Source organism: Aspergillus homomorphus, assembly GCF_003184865.1.
Source record: "Aspergillus homomorphus CBS 101889 unplaced genomic scaffold BO97scaffold_17, whole genome shotgun sequence".
Lineage (NCBI taxonomy): Eukaryota > Fungi > Ascomycota > Eurotiomycetes > Eurotiales > Aspergillaceae > Aspergillus > Aspergillus homomorphus.
Window position 1 is genome coordinate 121,641 of NW_020291903.1, and position 27,434 is coordinate 149,074.

At 51.6% G+C, this 27,434-nt stretch overlaps 9 protein-coding genes and 1 non-coding gene across 10 annotated transcripts; 5 read left to right on the forward strand and 5 right to left on the reverse strand.

Annotated features, from left to right (window-relative positions):
* The first annotated feature begins 1,184 nt into the window (after nucleotides 1–1,184).
* BO97DRAFT_477798 (EGFR-like transmembrane domain-containing protein) lies at nucleotides 1,185–2,504 on the forward strand. Its single transcript, XM_025700583.1, has 2 exons — nucleotides 1,185–2,025; nucleotides 2,088–2,504. The coding sequence occupies exons 1-2, from the start codon at nucleotides 1,392–1,394 to the stop codon at nucleotides 2,333–2,335; spliced, it is 882 nt and encodes a 293-aa protein (XP_025551557.1). The 5' UTR covers nucleotides 1,185–1,391; the 3' UTR covers nucleotides 2,336–2,504.
* Nucleotides 2,505–3,466: 962 nt separating this feature from the next.
* BO97DRAFT_414197 (uncharacterized protein) lies at nucleotides 3,467–4,321 on the forward strand (the record flags this gene model as incomplete). Its single annotated transcript, XM_025696335.1, has 1 exon — nucleotides 3,467–4,321. One exon carries the CDS (start codon nucleotides 3,467–3,469, stop codon nucleotides 4,319–4,321), a length of 855 nt encoding a protein of 284 aa, XP_025551558.1.
* A 429-nt stretch (nucleotides 4,322–4,750) lies between these two features.
* BO97DRAFT_414198 (uncharacterized protein) lies at nucleotides 4,751–6,309 on the forward strand (the record flags this gene model as incomplete). The annotated part of the gene is made up of 5 exons (XM_025696336.1): nucleotides 4,751–4,911; nucleotides 4,981–5,188; nucleotides 5,243–5,606; nucleotides 5,671–5,768; nucleotides 5,956–6,309. The coding sequence occupies 5 exons, from the start codon at nucleotides 4,751–4,753 to the stop codon at nucleotides 6,307–6,309; spliced, it is 1,185 nt and encodes a 394-aa protein (XP_025551559.1).
* Nucleotides 6,310–6,674: 365 nt separating this feature from the next.
* BO97DRAFT_56481 (NACHT domain protein) lies at nucleotides 6,675–11,237 on the reverse strand. Its single transcript, XM_025700911.1, has 2 exons — nucleotides 6,961–11,237; nucleotides 6,675–6,729 (listed from the first exon to the last, which is right to left on the reverse strand). The coding sequence occupies exon 1, from the start codon at nucleotides 11,205–11,207 to the stop codon at nucleotides 6,972–6,974; it is 4,236 nt and encodes a 1,411-aa protein (XP_025551560.1). The 5' UTR covers nucleotides 11,208–11,237; the 3' UTR covers nucleotides 6,675–6,729; nucleotides 6,961–6,971.
* A 1,466-nt stretch (nucleotides 11,238–12,703) lies between these two features.
* BO97DRAFT_434384 (uncharacterized protein) lies at nucleotides 12,704–15,892 on the forward strand (the record flags this gene model as incomplete). Its single annotated transcript, XM_025697674.1, has 7 exons — nucleotides 12,704–12,744; nucleotides 13,735–13,787; nucleotides 13,896–13,900; nucleotides 14,021–14,970; nucleotides 15,069–15,420; nucleotides 15,482–15,665; nucleotides 15,705–15,892. The coding sequence occupies 7 exons, from the start codon at nucleotides 12,704–12,706 to the stop codon at nucleotides 15,890–15,892; spliced, it is 1,773 nt and encodes a 590-aa protein (XP_025551561.1).
* Nucleotides 15,893–16,134: 242 nt separating this feature from the next.
* BO97DRAFT_424496 (uncharacterized protein) lies at nucleotides 16,135–16,699 on the reverse strand (the record flags this gene model as incomplete). The annotated part of the gene is made up of 3 exons (XM_025696986.1): nucleotides 16,135–16,147; nucleotides 16,211–16,481; nucleotides 16,594–16,699. 3 exons carry the CDS (start codon nucleotides 16,697–16,699, stop codon nucleotides 16,135–16,137), a joined length of 390 nt encoding a protein of 129 aa, XP_025551562.1.
* Nucleotides 16,700–17,335: 636 nt separating this feature from the next.
* BO97DRAFT_443041 (Clavaminate synthase-like protein) lies at nucleotides 17,336–20,414 on the reverse strand (the record flags this gene model as incomplete). Its single annotated transcript, XM_025698328.1, has 4 exons — nucleotides 17,336–17,860; nucleotides 17,912–18,079; nucleotides 18,144–18,470; nucleotides 20,385–20,414. The coding sequence occupies 4 exons, from the start codon at nucleotides 20,412–20,414 to the stop codon at nucleotides 17,336–17,338; spliced, it is 1,050 nt and encodes a 349-aa protein (XP_025551563.1).
* BO97DRAFT_t151 lies at nucleotides 19,966–20,039 on the reverse strand. Its single transcript has one exon. It is a non-coding gene; the product is annotated as a tRNA-Ile (tRNA).
* A 493-nt stretch (nucleotides 20,415–20,907) lies between the features above and the next one.
* BO97DRAFT_443042 (S53 family peptidase) lies at nucleotides 20,908–22,882 on the forward strand (the record flags this gene model as incomplete). Its single annotated transcript, XM_025698329.1, has 4 exons — nucleotides 20,908–21,825; nucleotides 21,876–22,017; nucleotides 22,075–22,168; nucleotides 22,224–22,882. Exons 1-4 carry the CDS (start codon nucleotides 20,933–20,935, stop codon nucleotides 22,880–22,882), a joined length of 1,788 nt encoding a protein of 595 aa, XP_025551564.1. The 5' UTR covers nucleotides 20,908–20,932.
* Nucleotides 22,883–23,230: 348 nt separating this feature from the next.
* On the reverse strand, nucleotides 23,231–27,001 carry BO97DRAFT_390008 (WD40 repeat domain-containing protein; the record flags this gene model as incomplete). Its single annotated transcript, XM_025693741.1, has 4 exons — nucleotides 26,899–27,001; nucleotides 25,287–26,833; nucleotides 24,677–25,240; nucleotides 23,231–24,088 (listed from the first exon to the last, which is right to left on the reverse strand). Exons 1-4 carry the CDS (start codon nucleotides 26,975–26,977, stop codon nucleotides 23,231–23,233), a joined length of 3,048 nt encoding a protein of 1,015 aa, XP_025551565.1. The 5' UTR covers nucleotides 26,978–27,001.
* Between the last annotated feature and the right edge of the window lie 433 nt (nucleotides 27,002–27,434).

Below are 27,434 nucleotides of genomic sequence, written 5' to 3' on the forward strand. Positions count from 1 at the left end.
CTCGTATAGATAATATGACAAGTCTGTTATGGGGGGCCTAACCAGACCCATTACTACGGCTGGGCCCAACCCCGAATTGCCGGTGGAGCAGACGCGGTTGGGTTGACCACTGAGCTCTACCATAAATTAATTCAAACTTTGAACTCGGTTGAAAACAAGGGTTCAGTGAGAGATGGACATGCAGGAAGTTTTATCCGTAAAATGAGAGGTAAGTGCTGGCTGAAAGGTTAAATGCATCATGGCTGGATATTCCGCTCAGATGAAGAAAGGACGGAATAAATGAATGCATGTTAGACCGCATGACTGCCAAAACATTAAGTGGAAACCGGCTCGGACTAATGCTTTCCCTAGCCGTTTCGACCCTTTTTTTTCTTATGTTTATTCCCCACCGCCCGTCTCTTTCACCGCAATAAGAATCGGGAGGTTATTTCGGACAAGGCGAGAATGGCCGTTGAGGCTAACCCTACCTTCCTTCTATCTGGTGGTAAGTGTTGATGATATGGTAGCTGAGAAGACAGCAAGCAGCCAATTCACAGACTTCTTGATGATCAATGTCCCTTTCCCACCACTCCTTCAGGGTCTCTATCCACTTTTTATCCAGGTTAATGCCTTTTTAACTAACTCCCAGGCGCGGGAACGAAGGAAGAAGCTATCCTGGGACTTAACCCCGCTTGGGCAAGAGTAAGCATCCTTTGGTTCTCACTAACAGACAGTCCGCCATATTGTGTCCACCAGCCTTCGTATTCTGAGGCAGTTGTCGGGCACTGCAAATCCACGACCCTCCACCTCGAAATCGTGAACTGACTCAAGTCACTCAACTGAGGACCACCATTGCGGTCCTGAGACTGATCCTCAGCTAAGCTCGAATTGTGAAACGGATTGAGCCTCACGCCCGACACGAGAGGGCTCTAGCCTAGCCGCATGAGCCACCAACTTGGCACGTCCCACCGTATCTACTTTAGCTCAACCCTTAGTCAGTTTAGAACTTTACTTAGACAAAAAAGCAGGCGGAGCGGCCCCGGGCTAAAATAGTGGCTGATGCCCATTTCCATTTCCAATCCCATCCGTTCTGCCTTCGAGGCTGACAGCCATTAGTCTGGGCGCAGATTTCCAACCACCACCCTGCCAATCATCGCCGGGCACGAAGGCTATTCTCTGCGGGCCACGCTTTTTAGGGGTCGCAGGCTCGTGATCATGTCCGAGAAATAAAATCCCCCAGCAGCGATGCTGACGGTGGGGCGAGCCAGCTGCTCATCTTCTTCTGGAAAACCCACGCCCACGCCCACGCCCCCCCGTCGCAAGTCGCAACCGTTCTGCAGCACATCAAACAAACCACACCCTAACCCTCCCATTTTTTGAGAACGGTCCTGCATCGCTCGCTTCTTCCCATCATGACGACCTGCAAAAGCGGTTCCTCCAAGGACTGCAACTTCACATGTCCCAACGGAGGCTCGTGGTTCGTCTGCGACACGGCGCCCTACTTCGTGGGCTGCTGTGCGTCCGATCCGTGCAACAACACCACCTCACCCGCCTGTCCCAGCCTGTACGCCGCCTCCTTCAACTCGAAACTGTACGACGAGATCCTGCCGAACCGGTGTCTCGACGGCCCCAGCTCGAACTGGTACACCTGCAACGGCACCTCGCCGACCTTCCTGGGCTGCTGCTCGAGCAACCCATGCGGGACCGGATGTCCCGATGACGACCTCCTGGCCGCCGCCTGGAGCTCGTCGGCCAACGGCCAGCTCGAACTCTTCCAAGACAACGCCAGCAGCACATCGTCCGCCACCCCGACAGCCACGAACACCGACGCCGCGGGCGGCGCCACCAGCCACTCGAGCCTGTCGGGCGGCGCCATCGCCGGCATCGTCGTGGGCGGCGTCGCCCTCGTCGCCATCATCCTGATCGCCTTCTTCTTCCTGCGCCGCCGGCGGCGCCGCGAAGCCCGCGCCGGCGAGGGCGAGCAGCAGCACATGTTCCCCGGCGAGTACGGGGGGTACGCCAGCCCTAACGCCTCGCCGTATCAAGGTTCGTTCCTCCGTCAAGTCCCTGCAGTTGCACCATACTAACCAGAGCATGGCGTGCATTAGATTCACACCTCAGTAGCCCCGACCCGACCGGCAAATACCCGAACGGCTCGCCAGCATTCATGTCCTCGCCCCCGTCACAACTGGGCTCCGACCGCCCCATCTCCGAGATCTATACCCACGGCGAGGGGAATATGCGTCCGCAGCAGGGGCTGAATATCTCAGGGTTGCAGGCCCCGCCCAAGGTGCAGGTTATCTCCGAGCTGGACAGCACGCGCGCGCCCGAGGTGCATGAGCTGGACACTCGTTAGCTGGGTTGAACTATCATGACTCTCCTGCATGCTTGCTGCGGCCGTTGCGTCTAGTGCATCGCGGTTTGGGCATAAGCGGAGACTTGGATTCTTTTATTCTTTTGTTTTCTTTACGATCGGCAATGCTCTCAGTGGGGTATTTTGTCTCCAAGAATGTAATATCAGCGACTACTAGTGTATATAATGTGGGGAAAAGTATAGAGCAAGCAAATTGCATGCATAGATCTGATCGTGGTTCGGAGGTTCTCTAGTCAGGGTTGCCGTCCGTTAGGTAAGGGGCCGCTGGAATGCTCCCGCCCTCGTTGTTGTGCAGATTCGGATTTACTCGTTCGTTCGAGACGTCTTCCGGTTGGTTGGAGCTTGGGGGTGATAATCGGGGGGAAATATCTGGTGTTTGAGCTGTGTTGAGTGGTTTGTTGCTGTATAGCCGATCAAGCTTGAACTGTCTTAAGGTGGATTAGTAAACTTCTGGTATACTCAATGCGAGTCTAGTATCTGTTAGCGTTGAGCAAGAGCAGTAGTACTCTGTCACTATGCTTATTTTGGTGAAAATAGAGAGCCTACAGAGTATAGAATAGATCTTTACAACGGTAGCTCACTACATCAATATCATGATGCAATAAACCATTCAGTTGGAAAGGTCAATTGAAAAACACCGGTCTTGATTGCGCTTTCTATCCCATCGAGCCCTAGTGACTGTCTACATGCTTGCCCGTAACCAACACCGTAGAATCCTTAGAAAGGGAGGTGCAGCCACCGTGACAGGTGCTTCCTACTGACAACTGCTCTCGACACTCGCTGTGACCATTCCAAACCAGCCAGAAACCGCTTATGTGAAGATATCGTGACTTTCTCCCACAACATCGGATTCCTATCGTCAATCTTCCCGACGGACATGCAATCTCCTTCGCGATCACGACATGCTCCATGCAGCTCTTATCCTCTCGCGGAATAAGAAGGTATCTTCCTCTTTCTTCGATGGCATTCATTGTAAACCTCGACTATAAAACCGGCATGTCTTCGAATGTATCTTGCATTATCACCAACAACACGACAGTAGTTAGTTTCAGTTTTGAAGATATTCCCCGTGTCTGATCGACACGGATTTACGATTTGCTAACCACGATAACCATGACTTGCCACAGAGATCTGGCGCGGTACGGGCAGTGGTTGCCCACTGCACGCATGAAGCAGGAAGTGCTGGTCGAGCCCCTGGTCCCGGAAGCCACCCGCGAGGGCACGGCAACCTGTCGCATGTGCGACAAGCTAGGCGGTAAAAGGCCGATGACCAAATGCTCGCAGTGCGATCATATCCACCACGAGAGCTGCGTGAAGAGACTCATCCGCATCGCTGCCCGCCACGGCCACCGGCTGGCATACGGGTGCCCCGGCTGCGGAAAGCCGTGGGTGACCCCTAGCCAGCTGGCGCAGCGCGAGAGGAAGGCGGCGGAGGAAAAAAGGTGCGCAGACTTGCTCGAGCGTATGCTCCCTGCTGCGGACCGAGAGGCCTCCAGGGAGTCCCTCGACCTCGAGCCTTACCGCGGCCCGGACGCCCGCTACCCCCATGTCCGCGAGGGAGACCGCTATATCTGCGCGTTTAAACTGACGCGCAGTAGAGACTGCTCCAAAAGCTACAGCCGCCTGACCAAACTCAAGGCGCACCAGCGCATGATCCACTACAGTGGTATCTCCCAGTGCCAGGAATGTGGGGGTGACTTCAGCAACCCCTCTAACCTCCGTAACCACTGCCGCCGCTGCCACCCTCCTCCCCCTCCGTTCTCTCCTCGCTGCGCCGAGCCCCAGTGCGGCGTGGAGTGTGCGGATCGGAAAGCCCTTGTCCAACACCTCAATCTTCGCCATGACCTCCGGGTCGATGGCAGGGCCTGCACCTGGTGTGGCCTCCGGTGTTGGTCATGGGTGGAGGCCATAGATCACTGTGGCAATGATCATTGGTATCGTCTTGAAGATGGGTTCCTCTACCGATGAGTACAGGTGCCGATACCATTAGTGATGATGTTCATGCATGATGATCGTCATGACTATAGCTAGTTACTCGTAGTAAACAACAACTGCATTTTTTACGAACCCAATCCTATTTAGTAAGAAGTAAATACAAGCAAGGGGCGATTCGACTCCACGTGGCGTGGAAGATCAATTTAACCCTGCATAACATTCTTCAACACCCAATATCAAGTGAATAGAGTGCTTATTGGCGGCCTTCCTCTTCTGCAGTCTTTGATCCACTCAATGGGCATTCTTTGAGGTTGGAAGTAACCGAAGCATTGACGAACAATGCGATTGTATAACAAGGAGCCAATTCCCCATTCCATGTGTGCAGAACTTTCTTTGTCTCTGCAGTCGTGCCGGAGAGTGTCGACAACCGTGCTTTGGGTCTTCAGGAAGTATACTTCCGTGATGAGACGACAAAGCGCAATGTACTGGCTTTCACTCCTGCTGGCGGCTTCGACAGCCCTGGCCAAGACTTCCACCACGACTTCATTTGAAATCTGTAATACGGTCTATGGCTCGACTTCTACCTTTGTCCGGACGGTCAACAGCCTTTCTACTGCCACGAGGTAGGTATCAATGAAAACTGGCTTGCGACGGAGATGTGTTGAAAATATGAGCTAATGGCTTCCTTTCAGCATCGCTATACTAACAACCACTTCCACCCCCACTGTAATATCAACTGCAGCTGCGAAGACCATCACCTCAGTGGTAACAGACACAGTTCTCGCGACCAGAATCCTCGATCAGAGCACCAGTACCTTTTCCACCACCGTTACATCGTCAATCATCGTGACCGTCTATGACACCGTTACGGATATCGAGACAGTGACCAGCGATACCACAGTGAATATCTAACCCCGTGGAAGCCATCCGACAACCCCATCTAACAAGTAACAGGTCACTACAACCCCGACCACAACTATCCCTCCCCCCGCCGACTTCACAGCTGCCTCTGCACTGAGCCAGCCTCCCCCAATCCTCCAAGGCGTGAAACGGACGCCTTTCGCCAAAGCTGCAGCCGCAGCCCCAGCTCCCCAGACGGTTACGATCCACGCAGCCCCAGCTCCCCAGACGGTTACGATCCACGCAGCCCAAGCCAGCGCCGCTGCTGAAGATGGTTTATACCCTAGCATCGTGACCTGTGCCGGCCTCGTTGAGGTCTACAGCACGAGCACCATCGTCAGAGACGCCACCAAGACCTCCACTGTCGTCGTCACCCCCTCTGCAAAGACAACCACGTCCACAACCCACCCCACCTCCAGTAAGCCAGGCATTCCACCCCCGGCAACCACTCCTCAAAGAGGGCGATACTGATAATAATACAGCTATAACCCTCGTCCCCGTTCCCGCCTCGACGACAGTAACCATCACTACCAACATCATCAAATCTACCGCAGTGTTGACCACCACCAAGTCCACTGAGGTATACCACCCCCCCAAGCCATACCCAAACCCACAAGAATTCAAGAGTCGTTCATGGGGGGAGAACCCCCCAAACCCCCCCTTTCTTTCAGCTTCCTGGAAGACCGCTCCCCCTCTCCACCTGCCAAGCAACATGACCCCCTTAAATAATCCAGAAACATTACCACACCGAACTAACAAGAGAATAGACCAAAACAAACACAGCGACGATCCAAGCCCCCACGCAAACAGAGTACGCCGCCTGCGGGCCAGACAACCAAATCCGCACCATCAACGGCCGCAACATCACCGAGGTAGTCGTCACCGGCACGTACGAGACGATCTCCTCCTCCACGCCGTACGACTGCTGCGTCGCGTGTCTCAACCACGACGCTCCTTGCGCCGGGTATCTCGCTGCTGCGGGCGCCGGGTGCTATCTCATTCTTCCGGGGAATGGGAATTGTACTCCGGGGTCGGAGTTGGTGAATCTTGGGGATGGGGTTGATGGGTTTACGGTTGGGAATTCGGGGTGTGGGGCTTTTGGGGTTGGCACTTTTGCTTGATAATCTGGTTGCGACTATGGGTTTGGGGTGGGATGTGGGGTTATCTTGTTGTTTAGGCTGTTGGCTGTGCTCTGAAGGAAAAGTCGTTGATTGTCAGGGTCCATGGTATCGGACTATGGAAGTATGAAATGTGGAAGGGCATAGGTTATAGAACTAGATATAGACAAGATTTAAATAGAGAGACATGTCTGACTTCTCAGAAGCAGTCACCATCCTCTGATAAGGATTACGGTTCCTGCATAGGCGGACGGTGCGGTGCGACTGCAGATGGAATTCCCTGGAAGGGAGAAAGAAAATGATCCGATCTCACTTGGCTGGAGAAATAGCCGAAATAGTGGGCTTGCTGCGGAAAAGCTTGTGATGAGCGACAATAGAAGGAGGGGACGGCGTTTCGAATATTCCCTGGCTGGATGTAAACGACTGTGGAAGAAGTGAGTAGTACGTTAGTACTAACCAAATTCTTGTAAACCGCTCACAACTTATGCTATTAACGTAGGAATAGTGCAGTGGCAGTAGGCTACCATAATCATAACTGGTCTCCTCTAAGGGAGCTCTGTCAACTCTAAAAAGGGAGTGAGCGGCACGCCTGGCTTTTAATACAGAGGTAGCTATCTCATATGACAGTATACACACAAAGAAATTCATACTTACTCTCCAACAATTTACCTAAAAAATGTCGCCCACCAAGATTTCTGTGGCTCCGGCAATGCTCGCATACACCAGGCCGATAGTCCTCCCTCAAAGGCAAAGTCCGCGGCACCCCACTTCTCCGACAGCTTATCCTTCCATTCTTCAATCCGTATCGTCTGCTTCTTGCCATCAGAACTTTCAAGTACCATCATCCCCTCCGGCACACGTTCGGAGGCCCGAAGCGGAGGGCCGGTATAATGAAACTCGTGCTGAGGATTGCAGATGCCTCTAGGATGGGATGTTGTCGACCGGATATCGCAGTAGCACTGTCGACAAAGGGCCGTCAAAGGGCAAGAACGACAGAAGTACCAGTGGCATATCGAGTTCATCTCACGCTTGCAGTTTGAACACTCGGCGAGTTGGTCGATTGAGAATGGAAAATCTTCATCGTCTGGTCCTTCAATTTCGTCATCGGGAAGATGCCGCTTCGCCTGCCGCAGACAGTCCCTATGCCAGACCTTGAGCAAATACAAGGCCCCGTTCAGATCTTCGTCGCTGTCCGCAGCTACCAGAAATGTCCTAAAGAGGCTCATGAACGCCTCATAATCATTGGAAGGACCATCAGCCGACAACAGGTCGATACTTCCTCTTACACGACCGCGGAGAGCTTCTCTGGCGTTCGTGATATCACCATGATCCCGCAGCCAACTCGAGATGACCAAGCAGATATCACTACATTCAGTCTTTTCGTCGAATCTCAAAGGGGGCTTTGTGCAGCATGGAACCTCTGGACGGTAAAGACACACGACTGCTAAGCGACTCATTGACCATGTCTGAGCCGCCTCGATATTCCAGCCACCCGGGTTGTCGAGGGAGATAACCTCGTACCAAGCTTGGATCCCTGCGCTGATCAGGCCGTGCTCAAACATCACTAACGCGAGCAGGTATTTCGCCGCCGCCAGGTTATCGGTTTGAGTCTCCCTTGAGGCCGCGACTCTGCCCGGAATCAAGGCAACAAGATCATTATACTTCCCATCGTCCCGCATCAGCGCATAGTGAAGGACCCTATACATTAGCCGGGGCGCCCAAGTAATTGCTGAAGTGAAGAATTCGACCAAATCATTGTTTTCGGTCCATCTAAGAGAAACGGCAAAATCGAACACATCTTGAACACGATGTGTCTGGTGCAGCTGCAGCAAGACCCAAAAGAACGAATGCAACGTATCCCTGTCTCGGTAATCATCCTTTTGTTCCACGAATGCTTTCCAGGCCTCATTTGCGGTGGCAACAGCCTTGTTCGTCATTTTCTCAAGTTGCTCCATCTTCGCAGTGTTCAGCAGTTTGCCGATAGGATCCTGCCATTCACGGTCCCGGGAGCCGTCGTACAGCGACTTGGCCAGATCAGAGTGTTCTAATGCCTCCTTGTACCTTCCGACCTTAGTACATGCACGAGCCATGTCTCTGTGAATCACAGAGAGCGCTTGTTTGCTTAAGAAATGCTTCCTGTGATGTTCGTCTAGCGCGATCTGGAATCTTTCGAGGGCTGCCGCATAGCTATGATGCAGGAGCATCGCCTGAGCGAGTCGGGCATGCCATATGGGCGTCTTCTCGAGATGCTGCATCTCGGCGATGCGCAGCATCTTGCGAGACTCGAGACCGGGGACTAACCCCTTAAGGTTTCCATCTGAGGTTGGCCCAGTGACTGCCATTTGAGCGTACACAAATAGCATGCCGGAGAGAACCCCGGGTAATCCATCCTCGTCTTCGATATCTTTCGGAACCAGCCAAAGTCGGGAGAAATACTCTGTCAAACGAGAAAAAAGAACCGTGAAAGGACAGGCATCGCTTGCCACCGTCGAAGACCGAGCACAATCCTGCAAGAGCTGTTTCGCCTCCGGGGAGAGCCAATTCAGTACCAACGCTGCCCTTTCGTTCGCCGTTTCACGATCACGAGTATTCCACCAGTAACGGGCAATCTCTGTTGGGTGGGACGACGGGTAAAAGATGTATTCAGAAAGGCGAGTCACGCGGGAATTTTCGATGAGCCAGTGCTGAGGGTCGAATACCGGCTCCTCGGTAAAGAGAGCGGCAAGGAGAGTTTCTATTTCTTCTCTCCGATTTGCTGCTTGCTCTGGATTTGCACGCGACAGATGCAGCGGTAGGAATTCCTGAGCATATCCATTCACCGGTCCTAGCCACCTTTTTGATACAGGGGCGAAGTTTCTTTGGAGGGCGTAGAGTAAGACGAATACAAAGGACGACTCGGCTCGGTCTGGGTCGACCTGGATGGTTCCAGCCTCCACAGGTTTGCTGAAGAATTCATAAAAAGAAGTATGACGCAGAGTTACAATGACCGCGTCGTCTTTATATTCTTCTTCATCCCCAGCGAACCGGAGCGAAAACAGGGATGAGTATACCGTGCGAAGATCGTCCTCAAGCTTCAGGATCTCCTCTTCAAGGATGACCTCCAAGATAATGTCGAGCTGCTCTACCGTCAGCGGCTTTTGAGCCTTCGTCACAATTGAAAGTAAGATGTTGAGCTGTTGAATCTGCGTCGCCGTTGCTGCCTCGGTTGATCCTTCCTCATCAGACAGCTCGTCGGGCAACTCATTAGACATCGCATCCGAGGCGGACAACTCTTTAGCCAGGCGCTCCAGCTCTGCATGCAGCATTGCACTGATTCCTCGGGGCATCCTCCGGACCACCTTCCGAATCTGTTCCTTGGTCCGACAGCACAAAACAGATTTGACCACAAGGTTGGCCCATTCCCAGAGGCCTTCTGCTTGCCGACATATATCTCGGACGACCTCGGCTTGAAAGTCTGGAGAACCACGAAACAACTTGGTCTTCTGCAGTTTCTGAAAAACGTATCCGGAAAGGTCGTCCTTGTTCTGGTTATTGGTGATTTCGATCTCGGGAATCCACCCAAGGGAGTGTTCTTCGAGACTTCCGCGTACCGAATCCCTACCCAAAATTACGACTCGAATTGATGGAATGCCCGTCTGGTCCGCTGTCGCGTATGTGCTCTCCAGTAGACTGTAAAGGATCTCTTGTTCCTCTGGATCGGCCTCATCGATACCGTCAATGATAAAGCACGTTCTGGTGTCCGGTGGAGACGCGACGAAGTAGTTGAGCAAGAGTTTTCTCCAGACAACGTAACTGTTGGCTGGGTCTTCTTTCAGACAGAATTCCTCCGCATGCGCCGCGAAGGTCGATCGCTGAACAACCGCTTGCCATGCCAGAGTCCGCAGCGCTTTGTTAAAAGAGCGCAGATCCACATCGTTGCTCTTGAAGAAGAAAGAGGCAACGATGGGTGCAGATGGGGCGGACGGTTCTGCTGCCGCGAGATCGTTTATGATTTTCGATGCCAGGTAGGACTTGCCCATCCCAGGACCACCGTGAATCCAGAGGAGAGGCTCGGGACCCTGCCACCAGGACCGGATCCTATCTTCAATCCAGCTGCCCGATCCAGGTATCCGGTTCTCGTTGATCGCGGAAAAGACACGACCGGATGCAGAGACGGGATCTAATGCCTTCTTCACTCTGTCTAGTCTCTCACGGTCATTTCTGTTGTCATCTCGCGCGAGTAATTCCGCGGTGTTTCTGAGCGCCTGGTGAGTGAGATCGAGCCCATGAGCGGAGACTATCTTGTGTTCCTGGCTCGTCAATTCCTCCAGCTCGCCCAGGAGCGAACTAATAGACGGATCCTCAACCAGGATGTTCTTTGTCCATTTCGTAAGTCTTGCTCTGAGCGACCCCCGACTTAGCAATTTCTGCGACACTGCGCAGGCACGAAGGAAATTGACCAAAACTTTGACAATGATGGTCTTCATCCCTTCACTGAGAGGGACATCCTTGTACGAGTCCAGGCGCAGAGCAAAATGACCGAGTTTGAGAAATAAGTCCGTGAGCATGTCGAACGATTCGCTAACTCTGCGAGCACCTCGAATCAGAAGCATCATAGCGCCCATGATGGAAGACGCTGGAGGAAAAACTGCTGAGGCTGCACCCGCAAGTAGATCGCCCCAGTTCTCAAAGGGCGCCAGAATCATCTGCATAGCATGCAAGAGCGGTCGTCTTTTCATTCGAAAGTCCTCAAAATGCTCTTTCTCTGCGTCGAGCTGACGGGTCAGATCCTCAGGACCGTGGATCTTGGGGAAGGCGCCATCGGTAAGTGCGACCCCGGTTTCTTTAGTATAGTCATCACAGGCAGAATGCCAGAGCGTGGACAGTCTGTCATCCAAAGGGTTACTTACAGTTCGAGGCATTGTGGTTAGGCGCGCAGACAGAAGGGATATTGAGGCTGTACACTCGTGTCCTGACAGGAACATGATACCCCTCATTTTATGCGGTAAGCTTCCATTTTAGGACTAGCTCGTGTCCAAGTGCTCTCGCAGCTCATAATAGCTTCAATATTGCCATTTCCGGTCATATTATTCTTTCCTGGCTTGATAGTAAAGCACATTGCCATCTCTATATACTACACGGTAGCATTGAACTATAATGATTGACCCGCTTCAAGCTTCACTTCCTCCAGGTAGAAGCTCAAATGCAGCGACCCCATGTACAGTACAAAACTGCCTTGCGCCTGCTGCACGAACGCCTTCCCATCCTCCCCCGGGGCAAATCCTACATCAAACGCCGTTGCCAATTTCACAGTGTAGTGCACAGATTCAACAATGCCACTGGCCGCCCGATGCAGTTATACGGACCTATAGCTGTCAGCACAGAATCACAGGCGGATCTGTACCCAGGGTAACCGGCGCGAAGCCCACGCGATCCTTAATCAGATCCGGGTACTTGTACCGTTGTCCAGGGATAAACTCGTCCGGCCACGCATAACATTAGATCAGCTGCGCGATACAATTAACAGTTCCTGACTTGTCCCACAACGGCCAAGTAAGGGTAGTAATACCTTTTTCAACACTTGCTTTGCAGTTAATGCTCAACTACCATTGCTTGTCCTCATACTCTCCGCAAGAAGGTCATACTATCCTTCTACTAGAGTTTCTGCAGCGCGATATGGCGGAAGGAAGCGGTCCATCCACTGCACCCAACCAGCCAGACGATATAAGCAGAGAGTTTCAATATTATAAACACTTCCTGGAACAGTCGATGCATTTTATACGCCATGCTGATCGGGCGAATGTTTCTCAACTTATATCCATGATACATCCCGATGCTCCCAACTAGCGAATTCTTAGCGCTATGTCCGAGGCCACGATCGAACATCCAGATCAAGACAGTTGTGACTCTCTCATGATAAAGAAGACGACAAACAAAGAGTCGTTGGGAAACAAAAAGAGCTGGAAAAGAAAGTCGGTTAATAGACTCAGACTAAAACTGAGACTCACGGCCCTGAGACGAGGCATGTACGAGAACTTAGAACTTAGTAGATGTAGAAGATTTCATAAAAATATTAAGTAAACAAGTTAAAAACTACTCCATATAACGATGAAACAGTTAACCAGCGGCCAAAAACGGCTATACTTAACGCCACTTTCCGAGTCCAACTAATGCTTCGGTGTTCTTAGCAGTACGTGCCATATCTACACACCACCAAGCTTACCACTACAGCCCAACACTGTTTGATTTTCCCCTGTTACTTGTGCTCATGGTTCCTGATATTCAACCATCATACCACCGTCCTCTGAGGCCTGGTTCATCGCTCAACTGTATCTCATTTTCCTGCCGGCAAGGGGGAGGAGCCATTTTCGGCTCCCCTGGCGACTATCTTGTTTGCTCTGATTCTATAAAGGCCTTAATGCTCATGGCCCTCTCACACCTCTCTCTTTTCACTTTCGAGTGACATATATATACCATCTATAGATCCATCTCTTACTGTTTATTTCAAAACAGCTGGAGAAGCTAGACTTATATTATTCTTAATAATTTCTAAATTCAAGTATCTTCTTTCTGTATGTTTTTTTTATCTAGTATATAGTATTTACCTCAGCTGATTAGATCTGATAATAACAGTAGTACAAATAGTAATATTCCGGATATCTTCTTAGACAGCACTACTGATAATTTCTTTTAATGTATATCTGCACTAGCCAGCAGCAGTAATAGTTTTAATAATTCTGATAATAATTGAATTCTAGATAATAAGAAGAAAGAACAGGAGCTTACTGTATTATACTCCTTCAAAAAGACTAAGTCTCTTATAGAGTGGCTAACGGCCAGGTCAGGTCAGGTTAATCAAAATTTTTATACCTGACTGCAGGTTAATGGTCAGGTATAAGAAATACATATTCCTGCCCAGGTTAAAGTTAAGGTATAACGTCAGGTTAAGCCACTCTAGTCTTGAAGCTGTTTAACAGATTAGGCTATTAACTGGATTATTTTAATATATTAACACAGGATGTAAATCTGATGGTCTTATATTTGTTATACAGGATAGAGAAAGTCTACTAGAGTAATATATTAGTTATAATTCATATTCCGCAAGATAATCATATATTGTATAGTATTCTTAATCGTATTAACTTCAGCTAGAGCCTTAGGGATTATTAAATACTTTAATTGAAAAGCTTATATTCAGGTGTATTAGCCCAGGCTTCCTGCAGCACTTACTGCGGTGACTAGTTACTCAAAGTATATAAATAAGTACTAATACTCCCTGGGTAGACTAATCTGCAGAGTATTCTCTGATATTAAAGTATTAGTCTATAAATATATTCTTAAATTTTCGTCTGGCTTGCCCCAACCTACCTAAAATAGTTAATTAGCGGAATACTAAAATTATAGTTTATAGCAGTACTGAAGTACTACCTAAAGTATACTTTATATTAGCAGTCTTCCTCCGACTCTTGTATCTATTACTACTTTTATTGAGGTTAACTACTGTAAATAATCTAAGATTAACCCGATTAGATAAAGTTATTACCCGAGCCAGCTTTATTCGGACCTGGCTCCCGATCCTGATACTAAATCTTATATCTTTGACTTGGAAGGGCAGGTAAATATCTTAAATAGAAAAAGAGAGACTTTCCTGCAGACTATAAATAAACTAGAGAATAAGAACTAGAAGTTAGTTAAGATTACTACTAAATTAGCTTCGGTATTCAACCAATAAGAGGAGACCGAGGTCTTTACCCGGGGGTATCTTCGTCCAGGCACAACCATCATCGTGGTAGAGCCTTTCATCAATGGCATGTGGAATGGAACAATCGGACTCCGAGTTGATCATCCTTCTGATCTGAGGATTCTCCCGGATCATGATATCCTTGTTCCTATGCCGTGGCGACAACAGGTTTCGAGTCCGGAGATGGGTGCCATGCACTGGGAAACCAAGGGTAATGACGCTATCAACGAAGGTGACTATCGATGCGCAATTGATTGGTCTCCCACCGCCGATGAGGCCGTGACGATCAAGCTCAACCGCGCGCTCGCCTCCCTGAGATTCCATCAGTTTGACTCAGCACTTCGTGACCTGGAGATAACAACCCCAAAAACCAAGCCTTCCGAGAAGGCGCTCCTCCGCAAAGCCCAGGCTCTCTACCATCTTGATCGGTTTCAAGAGTCCTGTGGGGTCCACAAAGTGCTCCGGAAAGAATATCCCGAAAACACCACCGCGCAGAGAGAATTCGCGCGCGCCATTGCACGGCTGGAGGAACAACGAAAGGGCATCTTTCCGGTTAAGAAGATGCAGCTCGAGGCCACGAAGCGTCGCACACCAATTTTGGACCACGCAACCTACATTGGGTCGGTTTCTGTTCGTTCAACCAGATATGCCGGACAAGGCTTGTTCACTACCCAAGCGGTCAAAGCGGGAGACCTCCTCCTCTGCGAGAAGGCTTTCGCGTACGCCCATCTAAACGTGGAGGATTACACTAAAAGTATAGTTTGCCGAATTGATCCAGTACGCGAGAGATTCTCCGCGGGTTCCGTTGTCGAGCTTCTAAGGCTCATGACTCAGAAGCTCTACAAGAACCCGTCTCATATGCCATTTGTAACCAAACTTTATCACGGCGAACACGAGAGTGACTCTGATGTCCGGGAAGTAGACCATTTGCCGGTGATAGACACGTAAGCCAATCGAGGGTATTGCTCTCAACCCAACTGATTCGCTTTAGCTTCCTCCTCGACAGAATTCGACCATCTAACGCCTTTTGATGCTGCCCTAGCCTTCGGCAGGTTCAGCTAAGCACCTGGGGATCCGAAGCGTTCAAGGGTCAGCCCGAGCAAGAAGATTCCTCTGTCGGCGTGTGGCCCTGGGCCTCCCGTATCAGCCATTCCTGCTACAACAACGCTGAAACATCATTCATCGGCGATATGCTGATCGTCCGCGCCGCGCAAGATCTTCCTCCGGGCACGGAGATCACCTCCCTCTATCGCCCGCGGTACCGAGAGGGAGACTGTCCCAGCGCTGTGGCGCTGAACCTGCGCAACTGGGACTTCGATTACACGCGCAACATATGCCAGGACCACGAAGAGACCACGGCCAAAGCCCTAGCTACAGGCCGAGCTATGGACTGCGTTCCAGACGCACGAGCGCGGAATGTCGAATTCAATCAAAATCGAATCCCTCCTCGCGAAGATTACGCGAGCCTATCGCCGGCCGGCCGCTGAGGTTCCGCGTATCGGCCTGGCAAGGGGGTATCCGTTGCTTGCCATATTCTGGGCCTCCCTCAACAATCCACTGAAAGCGATCGAGTTTGCATCGAAGGCCTTCGAGTCTCTCGGCTACGTGATCGAGGGCATCAATTCCCCGTACTCTTCTGGTGAGTGAATACTGGTTAAGAAATGGGGTCTCGTTACAGAAGGGTCCGTGCCGTGCTGGATGACGCTCGCGCACTCCTATCGCAAGGTGGCGCCTGGTCTTGCGCCGCAGGCGGAGGAGTATGCCAAGACCACGTATGGGATTGTCGTGGGCGAGGACGAGACCTTCGCGGAGACGTTCGGCTGGCCCGCCAAGCTGCCTGATGGTCTATTGTCTACGGCGCGATGAAGTACGCTTAGTGGTTTGTAACTCGGTAGGTGGGTTTACGCACGCATGTACAGTACTTCGAAACTCAAGCTCAGTTTAAACCCAATATATCATTCTGCTATGCGCTGGCCCCGTTAGACACATACTACTGTAGGCAACACCACCACTACTATCCATCTATCCCATTCCCCTTGCCCCTCCCCTCTCCTCTCCTTTTGACTCATATCCATGCGCATAACCAGCAGAATGCGATCGCTAAGCACTCATAGTAGGCAGCTAAAATTCCAACGTCAGCATCCCTCCTGTCCACAATGAAGCCCAGCAAAACCAACAGCATACTCAGTCCGTGACTGCTCCATACCCTGCTCCTGATCTTCCTCCTCCTGCTCCTCCTGATCCATGTCCTGATCCTCAGGCTGCTCCCCCTGCCCAACACAAACATCATCCCGATCAACCCCGTTATCCTGGCACGCGCCGCGACGGCAGGTATTCCGCCAGATCAAGAAGTCCTCGTCAGCGGTGCACAGGTAGAGCGAGTCCAGCATGTTGTGGGACGAGGAGACTCGGCCCTCGCGCTGGAGCGCGTTCTGCATGTCTTTGGTGTAGTTTCCTTTTCTCTCGCGTTAGCGTTAGCTTGAGTTTTAGTTTGGGGGGTCGGTGGTATGCTTGTTAAGCTTGAAGCTGGGTAGGTTTGAAGCAGGGGAACCGGGTAGGTACAGTACCTTTCTTGACCAGCGAGGTGCCGCAGTAGGTTAGGCCTTGGGTGCAGCGGATTGCCACGGCGCAGGAGGCGGCGCCTAGGATTGCGAGGATGGTGGAGGTTCTCATTTTTTGGTTGGAGTTTTGGTGGGTGGTGGGGTAGGTGGTTGGGTGGGGAGGTGATTTTTGGGGATTTAGGGTGATATTTATGTTCAATTTCGTGTGCTTATTTGGTGTTGGATGGCGTGGTTCTGGGGCAGGCGTTAGTGAGCTATTGTTAGCTTTTATCGCCTCGTTATCGAGGCTGACTGTTTCTATAGGTGACCATGGCACAGGTGGTGGTGCAACTTCTTCACGATATTGCTATAATGAATGGTTTGGTGTAATATGGATGGAGATACATACAAGCAATATTAGTCAAGAGGTATGACTGAGGCGGATATAACGATAAATTATGCCATCAATCTGGAGAACCGGGTTGCAGTAGGGCTTCATACTTCTCCATATGGCTTACAGCTGACGGGGCTTACCTCCATGGTTACTCCAGACGTCTCCTAAAGACCAATTCTGCGCACCATGCATGTCATGCGTATCTGCACCCTAGTCCTATAATAAAGCTAAGCCTAGAGCGCAGGACTCCCTAATCGGCAATCGATGTTCCACGCCAGATGCTTGGCAGTAATATTGGCTGCAGAAGGTGACACAACAACCCAACAACCATTACCAGACCTCTCACCCACTCCCCTCTCAAGCCAACACCAGGCCCTAATCCGCAGCCTGAACGACCTGCGCCCAATCCCCGAAGCCATACGCCCCCGGCACAACCGGGCCATCAAACAAACTCGCCAGCACAATGCGATCCGCCTGCTCGCCGCGCCACGGCTCACGCCCATGCTGCGCGACAAGATTATCAATAACGAGCACATCACATTCCACCCAGCGATGCAGCACACGTATCTCCCCCGTAATACTAGCCAAAGCCTCCAAATCCTCCTCCGGAATAGGCGACCCATCCCCAAAGAGCTGCCTCGTCCCCTTCCCTCGCGCATCTGCCACCTGCACGCGCTTCCAATACGCCGCTAGCCCCGTAAACAAGGCAGGGAGATTCCTACCGGGCTGCGTCCGTATAGCAGGCAGACGGTGCTCTAGCACCAACTTCATCCGCCCACTCCCATCCTGCAACCACTCCCAAGTCGTATGCTCCCCACGCCCATACCGACGGATCTGCGCCTCGACCTTCCTCCGCTTCGTTGCCTCATCGTCTCCAGCCACCCACTCCTTGCCAAACGCCTGCCGCAGCGTCGCGCCGCCGGGTTACTGGGGCTCAAGGGTATATGTCACGCGACTCAGGATACCCTTCTCGGCGATGTTATCAATGAACGACGGAATCTCGCGCTGCGCCCGCCGAAAGAGCTCCAGCGACGACGAGAGCGGCGTCTCGCCCCCGCTTCCCTCAGGGGGGGGGGGGGCGGTGCCCGTAGAAAAAGATGTATTCTGGTGCGTGAGGGACTTGTGGGGATTCGTTGTGGTTGTAGATTTGGACATCGTGTGGGGATTCGTTTGCTGGAGATACGTTTGGTGCGAGGACGGGCCGGTCGACTACGATTCCGATTATCTCGTGCGGGGCGAAGTTGAAGGCCTGCGCAAAGGCGCTGAAATCTTCTGCGTTGTGGATTGGGAGGTTGCGGAAGAGGAGCGCGCCGTGGCAGGAGAGGTGCTTTGTTAGGTGGTGTTCTTTTTGAAGGGTGTGGATGGTGGTGAGCACTGCTTCGAGGGTTGGTTTGGGGGTGCTGGGTGAAGGGCGGAGGGCGAGTGGGAGGACGGTGTTTGCTGGGTGCGGGGGACCCAGGAGTCGCTGGTTGCTGGCGGGGAGTTCAAAAGGTCTCGAAGGTGACGAGGTCTTGTGAGGATGGGTCGTTGAGGGCTAAGTTTTCGATTGGGAGTTCTTTTATGGTGATTGTCATTTTGTTATTTGGGAAGCTTTGTGGGGGTATCGGCGTAGTAGAGGGGAGGTCGTATGGTTGAGCATCAACATCCAAGCTTTCTTTCCGAGCGGGGTCGAGACGCTCTTATCAGTTCGGAGAATATCAGATGACGAGAACCCTGGTTTGATTCGTGTCAACGTACCCTGGACTGGGATCATTCGTGCCAAGTTGCCGAGGTTTGCTTGTGCCATCCCTGCATGAGGTTACGTGATCATGTTCTCGTTGCATTAACGCAACGCAGCGCATATATAGCCAGCGACATCTCTGGACTTAAATTGTCGGTAGCGCTGCATTGGATCTTATCGAGTCGAGTTTGATCGCTCATGTCACGACATTTGACCAACAGAAATGAAGACCACGGGAGCATGGACTTCGAAGCCCCGTATGCTGCACTTGGGACGCCAGACCCGGCCACTATGGCCAGCCGTCACTTATGTCGGGTAGAAAAGCAAGAACCCCAGACTCAAACCTTGAGGAATTGAGTATGTTGTATGCCGCCGATGTTGAATTGCAGTGGTTGTGCACTTTGGACGGCGGGTACTCGCCGACTGGAGCCTGTAATTCGAGCTACTATGACTGGTTTCCTAGCACAACTCTTAGAGACAACACGAGCAGGCTCTTCCCAGTGCAGACTTGCCTTATTTTCAAAGTCTGCACTGCCTTTCTTGAATGCTGTGGAACAGGATCGCAGCCTATAGGGATTGAATTGGCACAAATCAATCGTAAGGGGGCAAAACTTGGGAGTCGGTGGGAAGATCTCAATGCTTGAAAGGGAAGTAGGAAGTCTGGTGTAGAAAAGTGGACCATCGGCTCAAGGTGATTGAATTGAAGTGACTGAAAAGAGGAAAGTTGACGTTGGAAGGAAGTTGATGTCATCTGTTTTGTTTAGCTTGTTTGCTCGAGTTGTGTGGCTGTTGCATTGTTTGGTAAATATGCACAATCATCATCTTCACGACTACTTCTGCTTCTACCTTCATCTCCGGCCTTCAACCACGATTGATGCCTTCTGCCTCAAACTCACGTTTTCTTGTGTTACTGGTTCCTTTATCGAAGCAAGTTCATACCTCGTTTGAAAAAAGGACACATACTCACATGTCTATAGAATCTTCCTGGATGGGTTTTGCCTGCTTTAATGTCGGTGCCCATACTAGTACTCTGCAAAGACACTCCAGTTCCCACCCAGCGGTTTATATCTTGCGGCACTCGATTGACGATTCGTACAAATAGTATGGGAACACGCATCGAACCACCCTAATAGAACGGAATTAATTGAAAGAGAGAAAGTATCACCGCATCACTGCATCGAAACCGAAAACTTGAAATGCCATGCGTTGGTCGTGAGACCGCCCCAAAAAAGAAAAGCGAAGATAGAAAAAGGCCAGGTTGACAAAAGGCAGGAATGCAAAAAGATGGTCCCAGAGGGGCTCGAACCCTCGACTTTAACGTTATTAGCGTTACGCTCTAACCAACTGAGCTATGGGACCCAGTTGATGTATGGAGCCTCATTCTAAAACATTATTATGGAAACATAACTAGAGCAGATAACTGCCACACCGACTTGAATGTCGATCTCGTGCAGAATTGCTGGGAACGCGGGCAGTCGTGTTTATCCGATATCTTCACCTTGTGCGGCTGGCCGAGAGGAAGCGACCCACTGCCCCGAAACGGGCGGCGCGATAACTGGAGCAGAAGGAATTGCGCCGATCGCAACCACGCCAGAGTCAAGAAAGGTTAAGCATCTGACGCCGTGCTTGTTCGCCTTGGCTAGTTCATGCCGCCTTGCCGACCACTATCTGCTCGCTAATGACCCTGTTTTGCCGGCCACTTACACCTCGGTCGTCGTTGATGAGCGTGTTCATGGCTGTTCACCCACCATTGCTGACAATCCCCCTTCTCTCGAACACATCGACCCCACCCCTAATCCTCGCAACTGAGACATCTGCACAGGGTAGACCGTAACGAGAAAATGGCGTGGTTGAGCAGGACCACCCTGTTATCCAGCGGGGCAGAGTAACCCCGACGGACTCCGAGCGAGCCTCGAAAGCTAACAACCCCATTCTTATCACGACAATGCTTACCGAGCCGACCCCATACGGTCTGGGGTGCACTCGCCGTGATTGCACAACAAATAGGAACAATCTGCAGGTCCCGTTCACCTGCATTAGCTTCCCATATTACGAAATTGAATGATGGAACCCCGTCGGTGTGCCTGCAGGCAGCTTCAATTCGACCAATTTTCTGCGGCCGATAAGCAGGAGACACTTCGAAAGGCGATATGACCTCACAGACCCGCCCGCGCACTTATAACGGCGGTGTTTCCCCAGCATTTCCCCCATCCCAGTTGTGCACCTCGTGGGAAACACTCTGGCCCCTCAAGATGCATACAAACGGCCTATACACGGCACTTCTGTGCTCCCTGGCTGCTTCGGCCCAGGCTCTTGTCCATGAAAAGCTGGCAGCGGTCCCCGCTAGCTGGACTCATCTTGAGGATGCCGCTCATGGCAACACCATCAGCCTGTCCATTGCGCTGAACCGCCAGAATCTGGACAAGCTGGAAGCCAAGCTCGCGGCTCTTGCCACCCCGGGCGAAGCCCAGTACGGTCAATGGCTGGACCTGGAGGACATCAACAAGGAGTTCCCCGTGGCCAGCGCCGACGCCGTGATCAGCTGGTTGCGCAGCGCCAACATCACACAGATCTCGCAGGACGGCAGCTTGGTCAACTTCGCTGCGCCCGTGGGCACGGTGAACAAGCTCCTCAACACCACCTTCGCGTACTACCAGAGCGGCTCTTCCACGAAGTTGCGTACCACCCAATACTCCATCCCGGAGGACCTGGCCGAGACGATCGACCTGATCTCTCCGACGACCTATTTCGGCAAGGACAACACCAAGGCCGAGCTGTCGAAGCTGCCGCAGCAGCTCCCGCGCCACACGAAGCGGAGCTCCAACTCTTCCTGCGCCGAGGTCATCACCCTCTCGTGCCTGAAAGAGATGTACAACTTCGGCAGTTACACGCCCAGCGCCTCGTCAGGAAGCAGGATCGGCTTCGGTAACTTCCTGAACGAATCCGCCTCGTACGCCGATCTCGCCGCATACGAGAAATTGAACCGTCTTCCCTACCAGGAGTTCGACGTCGAGCTGATCAACGGCGGCACCAACGACCAGAACGCTACCACTGAGAGTCTGGGCGAGGCCGACCTGGACGTCGAGCTGATCGTCGGGGTTTCCCACCCTCTTCCGGTGACTGCTTTCATCACCGGCGGGCTTGCGTGAGTGCCGTATCGGAACTCGTGACTGCAATGCATGCTAACAAGAGCAGTCCCTTCATCCCCGACCCCGACGAGCCCACTGAGGCGGATGACTCGAACGAGCCCTACCTCCCGTACTACGAGTACCTCCTGTCGAAGCCCAACTCGGCGCTTCCCCAGGTCATCTCCAACAGTTACGGCGATGACGAGCAGGTATGCATATTTCTATCCCATTAAACACGCAAACCCCCCACTAATTGACCATAACAGACCGTGCCCGAGTACTATGCCAGGCGCGTCTGCAACATGATCGGACTGATGGGTCTCCGTGGCATCAGCATCATCGAATCCTCAGGTGACGAAGGTAAGCGAGTCAGATTCCCCGATGATCCAAGCCCTCTAACATTGTACAACAATAGGCATCGGCTCGGCCTGCCGCGCTGGAGACGGCAGCAACCGCCCACAATTCCAGCCGACCTTCCCAGCGACCTGCCCCTACGTGACAGCCGTGGGCGGGACGCAGTCATACGGACCCGAGATCGCGTGGACAGGCAGCTCGGGCGGGTTCAGCAACTACTTCGAGCAGGCGTGGTTCCAGAAGGACGCGGTCACCAAGTACCTGGACCACCACATCGCCAAGGACACCAAGAAGTACTACTCGCAGTACACCGACTTCCAGGGCCGCGGGTTCCCGGACGTGTCCGCTCACAGCTACGACCCTCCCTACGAGGTCATCTATTACAACAAGACCGCCGGCTCCGGCGGTACCTCCGCCGCGGCGCCCGTCTTCGCTGCGCTGGTTGGTCTCCTTAATGACGCCCGTCTGCGCGCTGGCAAGCCAGCTCTGGGTTATCTTAATCCGCTGCTGTACAGTAAGGACGTGCGCAAGAGGTTCACTGATGTCACGCTGGGCCAGTCCGTCGGCTGCGACGGCGTGGATCCGCAGAATGGTAAGACTGTTCCGGGCGCCGGGATCATCCCCTGGGCGTTCTGGAATGCGACGGTCGGCTGGGATCCGGTGACCGGGTTGGGGTTGCCGGACTTTGAGAAGTTGAAGGAGGTGGTTTTGAAGTATTAGGCTTTAGGTGCTGGTGGAAAGGCGAGGTTGTGATGAATTGTATTCCACGGGGTTAGGCTGCGGTATTGGTGTATATAGTTGATGAAATAAATGTGTTTATGTCGCTATACAATTGGAGATCTGAGGGTCCGTAGTCGCGGGCTTTCATCTCTTCACTCAGGGCGTTACTGTATGATCTCTCTACCCCTCTCTAAACACATGCTCAGCAATACCTTACTGGGCCATCGAATAAGCGCCCCCACAATGCAAGCTCACAAATCATTGCCCGAAAGTAGAGGTTCCAGGTATACTACAGTGCAAGACGGAAAGGTCACCCGTGACTTTCACATAGTCCGACAAGAACCCGGCCTATACGGGCAACGACATGAAGACTATCTTTCCTGAGTAGAGACCAAGGGCCAAAATGCCTGCTTTCCATGCAATGCAGGAAGGACGATATTTGGCGGGCAGCCATAGGATTTTTATTCCGTTGACACAGACCCATTGCTCTTCATAGATGGAAATCAAATTGTCTTTGTCAGCCCAGATCGCATATTCATGGCGGAAAAGTCTCCTGGTTGATTGCGCTTCATCAGCATCACAGATTTCGATGAAAGCGGGGTGAAAGTCGAGTGCCATCTTGCGGCCATCGGGAGAGAAGGAAATGGAGCTGAGATGTTCTGGAAAGCGCTGGATGGCGTCACTCCAGTGGCCCGTGTAGGGATCCCAGAATCGAAGTGAGCTCGGTGAGTCGGCCAGGACTAGCTGTCCGTCGGGTGAGAAGGTGATAGGGTTTCCTGAGCCGGACCCAAGCCGGCTGTAATGTTTAGGCTGGTAAGTCGCGAGGTCCCAAATGATAAGCGAGCCATCAGAGAAGCTCGAGGCTAGGAGTCTCCTGTCTGGCGAGAATGTCAAGTCCTCCAATATGGTCAGATCCCCCGGCGCATTGGACTCATGCCTCCATGTAAGACTCAGTTGATTTGTTCGTAAATCCCAGAGCTTAACACTTCCATCTTGAGATGCAGATGCCAGTCGATGACCACACGGCGAAAAGGCTAGCTTGTGGACTTCTGCTGGGTGAGCTCCTACATCCCGATAGTGACCTCCTGTCTTGCCATTCCAGAGCTTGATGGTATTGTCATCTGAGCTGGATGCCAACAAGTTCCTCTCGGGAGAGTATGTAAGAGACGTAACCCGCGTCAAGTGACCGACACGGTGCATTCGAGGCTCTGGACCCGAATGATTATCGCTAATGACGCTTCCGTCGTGGGAGACGTATTCCAGCTCCTGTGCTTGCGGACCAGATGTCAAGTCCCAGAATGTCATAGTCCAGGAAGAGCTAGACACAAGCATCTTGCCATCAGGTGAGAAGTCAAGGCAATATAACCCTTCCGGCTCGTCGTGCTCAATCCGATAGAACCAGCGATCTTCGAGATTCCAAATAAGCAATTCACTGCCTTCTGAGGCAACGGCTAGCATCTTCTTGTCGAGAGAGAACACAGCCAATATCGGTGTATTATAACCTGGCCGTAATCTGGATGTTGCTTCTGTACTCAGATCCCAAACATGGATGGTTTTGTCTGAGCCCATGTATGCTAGCAATCCGCCATCATGCGAAAAGCACAGGAACTGGATTTCCGTGGAGGCAAGCTCGATCTCACCTAGCTGGTTACCTGTAGCGGCCTCCCAGCGTTCGAGGGTGCCTTTATGGCGGTGCGCAACTAATAATATACCAGCTGATGTCAAAGCGACATATTGCTCTGACTCTCTACTGTGGGTGACAATGAGGCTATAGCCTGTGGTAAGATTGTAGACCCGAGTATCTCCATCTATGGAGGCCGATGCAAGAAGTAAGCCATCAGAGGAGAATGAAATGCTGCATATCAAATTTAAATGGTCCGCGAATACCACATAACTCTCGGTTTTGAAGTCCCAAAGTTCGATTTCACCAGACATGGAACCAGACGCCAATTTTCCACCGTCAGGCGAAAAAACGATAAGGACGGATGATGAAGAGGGTGTTTGGATAGCGTACTGATATTGGCCATTTGAGAGGTCCCAGAAATCGATTTTCCCACACGCATATCCGGATGCCAGTACCCTAGCTTGGGGTGAAAATGCGACTGAACTAATGAAGCTCGGTTCCGCTACCTCAATCATTTGTATTCTAGAGCTCCAGTATTTATCAACTTCTGGCTTCACGACCAACCAACTGGGGATATTCTTGGAAAATTCTGTTCGAATAACTGAATTTTCTGGAGTGAAGATAAGGCCCGAAGAGTAAATCTGCAAGGGTGTAAGATCGAGTAGTTGTATGTTTCGTAGAACAAAGCGCCGCGCATCGCCGAGAAATTCTTGGACTGCCTTGCTTTGTTCGTTCTTGATTCATGAGCTATCATCTTCTCAGTAGTATGGGCTCACCAACCTTATAAAGGGACTGTAATGAATCAAGCATTCCCACGACCTCATATATAAGACCTTGGACACCCAATGTCTCTAACCAATGAAGAAAATGCACTTGCAGAAATGCGAAAGTATTCTCCAGTAAATCATTGGGATTTTGGCTTCGTGCTAAGTGATGTATCCAATAGCGACATGCGTAGTTTAGCTCCGGAGGTAAATGGTTTTGAATAATAGTGATATCAAGTTCCCGTCGATATATGCTGTCGCCTGGCAAGTCATACATATTCTGCCGAAGCGCAGCATTCATAATACGCAGGCATTGAAGTGAGAGACATTGGTTAGTTTGCTTTTCGTCTATCCAAAACCGCTCACTGCTTGCTGTCTCTCTAGTCTCCTCATCTAAAAGGTAATCGCGAAACGAAATGTGTAAGGGTCTCACTGGTTGTGCGTGGTCGGTGGGAACATCGAGGACTGAATAGAGTCCACTCAGTCTCGTCCGAATCTTGGCGACTTTGTGACCTAAGATTTCAGCGAGTGCACTAGGTGAGAGTGGCTCCACGAGTGACACAATAGTTCCAACAATTTCCCTGAACTCTTGGACAAGCTTTTTGATCTCTATCTTGCTCTGCCCTTTAAAGAGCTGCCTGAGAACTGGTAAGTAGACTTCGGCCATTTTGGACACATAGTCAGTCTGGTCTGCAAGAACCTCCTCAAGGCGTTCCTCAGACTCCCATCTTGCCTCCTCTATGAACCGACACAAAGTGACAGCAGCAATAAACAGCGGCTTTGTTCGGTGAAGAAGTCTCTCCAAGGCCTTGTCTCCCGGCCAGCAGAGATCTAAGTCATTGTCCTCACGAATTCTCGTGAAAGTTAGCTCCAAGAAAATGGAAATATCACGGTCAATCTGCTCCTCGCGGACATCATTGTTGAGATCCAGACTCACTAGGCCATCTGACATTTTGTCGAACACCAGTCGAATTGTGTGTTCCGGCCTACTCGTCAGAAGAAATCGTAGCAGCAGGCGATTCGACTTCTGCGCCTGTGATAGCAGTTGCAGGATAGTTCTGATGTCGTCTCTGTGTGGTTCAGAGTCACACTCATCCAATGCATCGATCACGACAATCATGGTGCTGGCGCGATCGAGACCCAATGCAAGCACGGGCTGGAGTATCAGTTTGTCCCACTGTTCCCTCAGGGACTTCTCCACTATACCAGGGTTCTCTTTAATTGCTGTTATTACCAGTGGTTTCAACGGAGGGACGTGCCGCTTCAGCTGTCGCGCAATAGTGGGAAATAGTCGCTTCGCGTGCCCTCTATCACCACCACCGCGCTTGAAGAAGAAACTTGCCCCGAGAAGTTTTTCCTTGTCAAGCCTTTTTGCAGCTTCGAAGGCAATGCAGGATTTCCCGGTACCCGCTCCGCCATTTAGCCAGAATATGCATTCTCCCTGGGTCGACACTGCCCACTTCTCGATTCGGTCCAGGATTTCGGTTCTCGTTCCGTCGAGGCACCCTAGATGTTCGTTCGCGTAGGCATCATAGGTCGCTCCGTCTGCGATAGGAAGACCCTCTGTTCGAGATGGTGGCGACGTCAGTATTGTGCCTCGCAAACATCAGAAGTCTGTTTGTGCGCACCTGAGGCGGCGTGAATGTCGCCATGATTTATCCCTACCCAGAATCCCAAATTGTTGCCTTGGTACTGAACGGAGCCCATCGTTATAGCAAATCTCGATACCTGGCATGCGGAATCCGAGAGGGAAGGAAGAGTCTCGAGGATGTCAGCTAGAACGATGCTTGCTCCCTCCCGCCATCAGGTGACTGACTAGGCAATTTTAGCGCTGGCGTAGGCGCGTATTTCCAATTTTTGATTGGCCTTATTGGCAAGATACTCACTGTGATCATCAATAGCACACCGCATCGAGAGAGACTGCTAGCTGGGCTCTTCCTGCATCAAATTAATAGGTATGTCGGGAGAAATTGGCTGCGTAACAGGAGGGAAGAGAAAGGAGGGGAGTCAGAGAAAGAAAAATATAAACCGGTGAGATGACCGCCCATATTTACCGAGAACTTAGTTGTTCAGTCATTGTCAGACTTGGCGCAGGTAGGGTCAATTTATATCTGATGGAGATTGCCCATCCACTGGTCGAAAACTGGAAGATTAGCTACATGCA

Bases quoted from the DNA above. Each gene is read 5' to 3' on its own strand.
- BO97DRAFT_477798 (XM_025700583.1), top strand. From the start codon at position 1,392: ATGACGACCTGCAAAAGCGGTTCCTCCAAGGACTGCAACTTCACATGT. The intron at 2,026-2,087 runs GTTCGTTCCTCC...GGCGTGCATTAG, and splicing joins TAACGCCTCGCCGTATCAAG to ATTCACACCTCAGTAGCCCC.
- BO97DRAFT_56481 (XM_025700911.1), bottom strand. From the start codon at position 11,207: ATGCCTCGAACTGTAAGTAACCCTTTGGATGACAGACTGTCCACGCTC.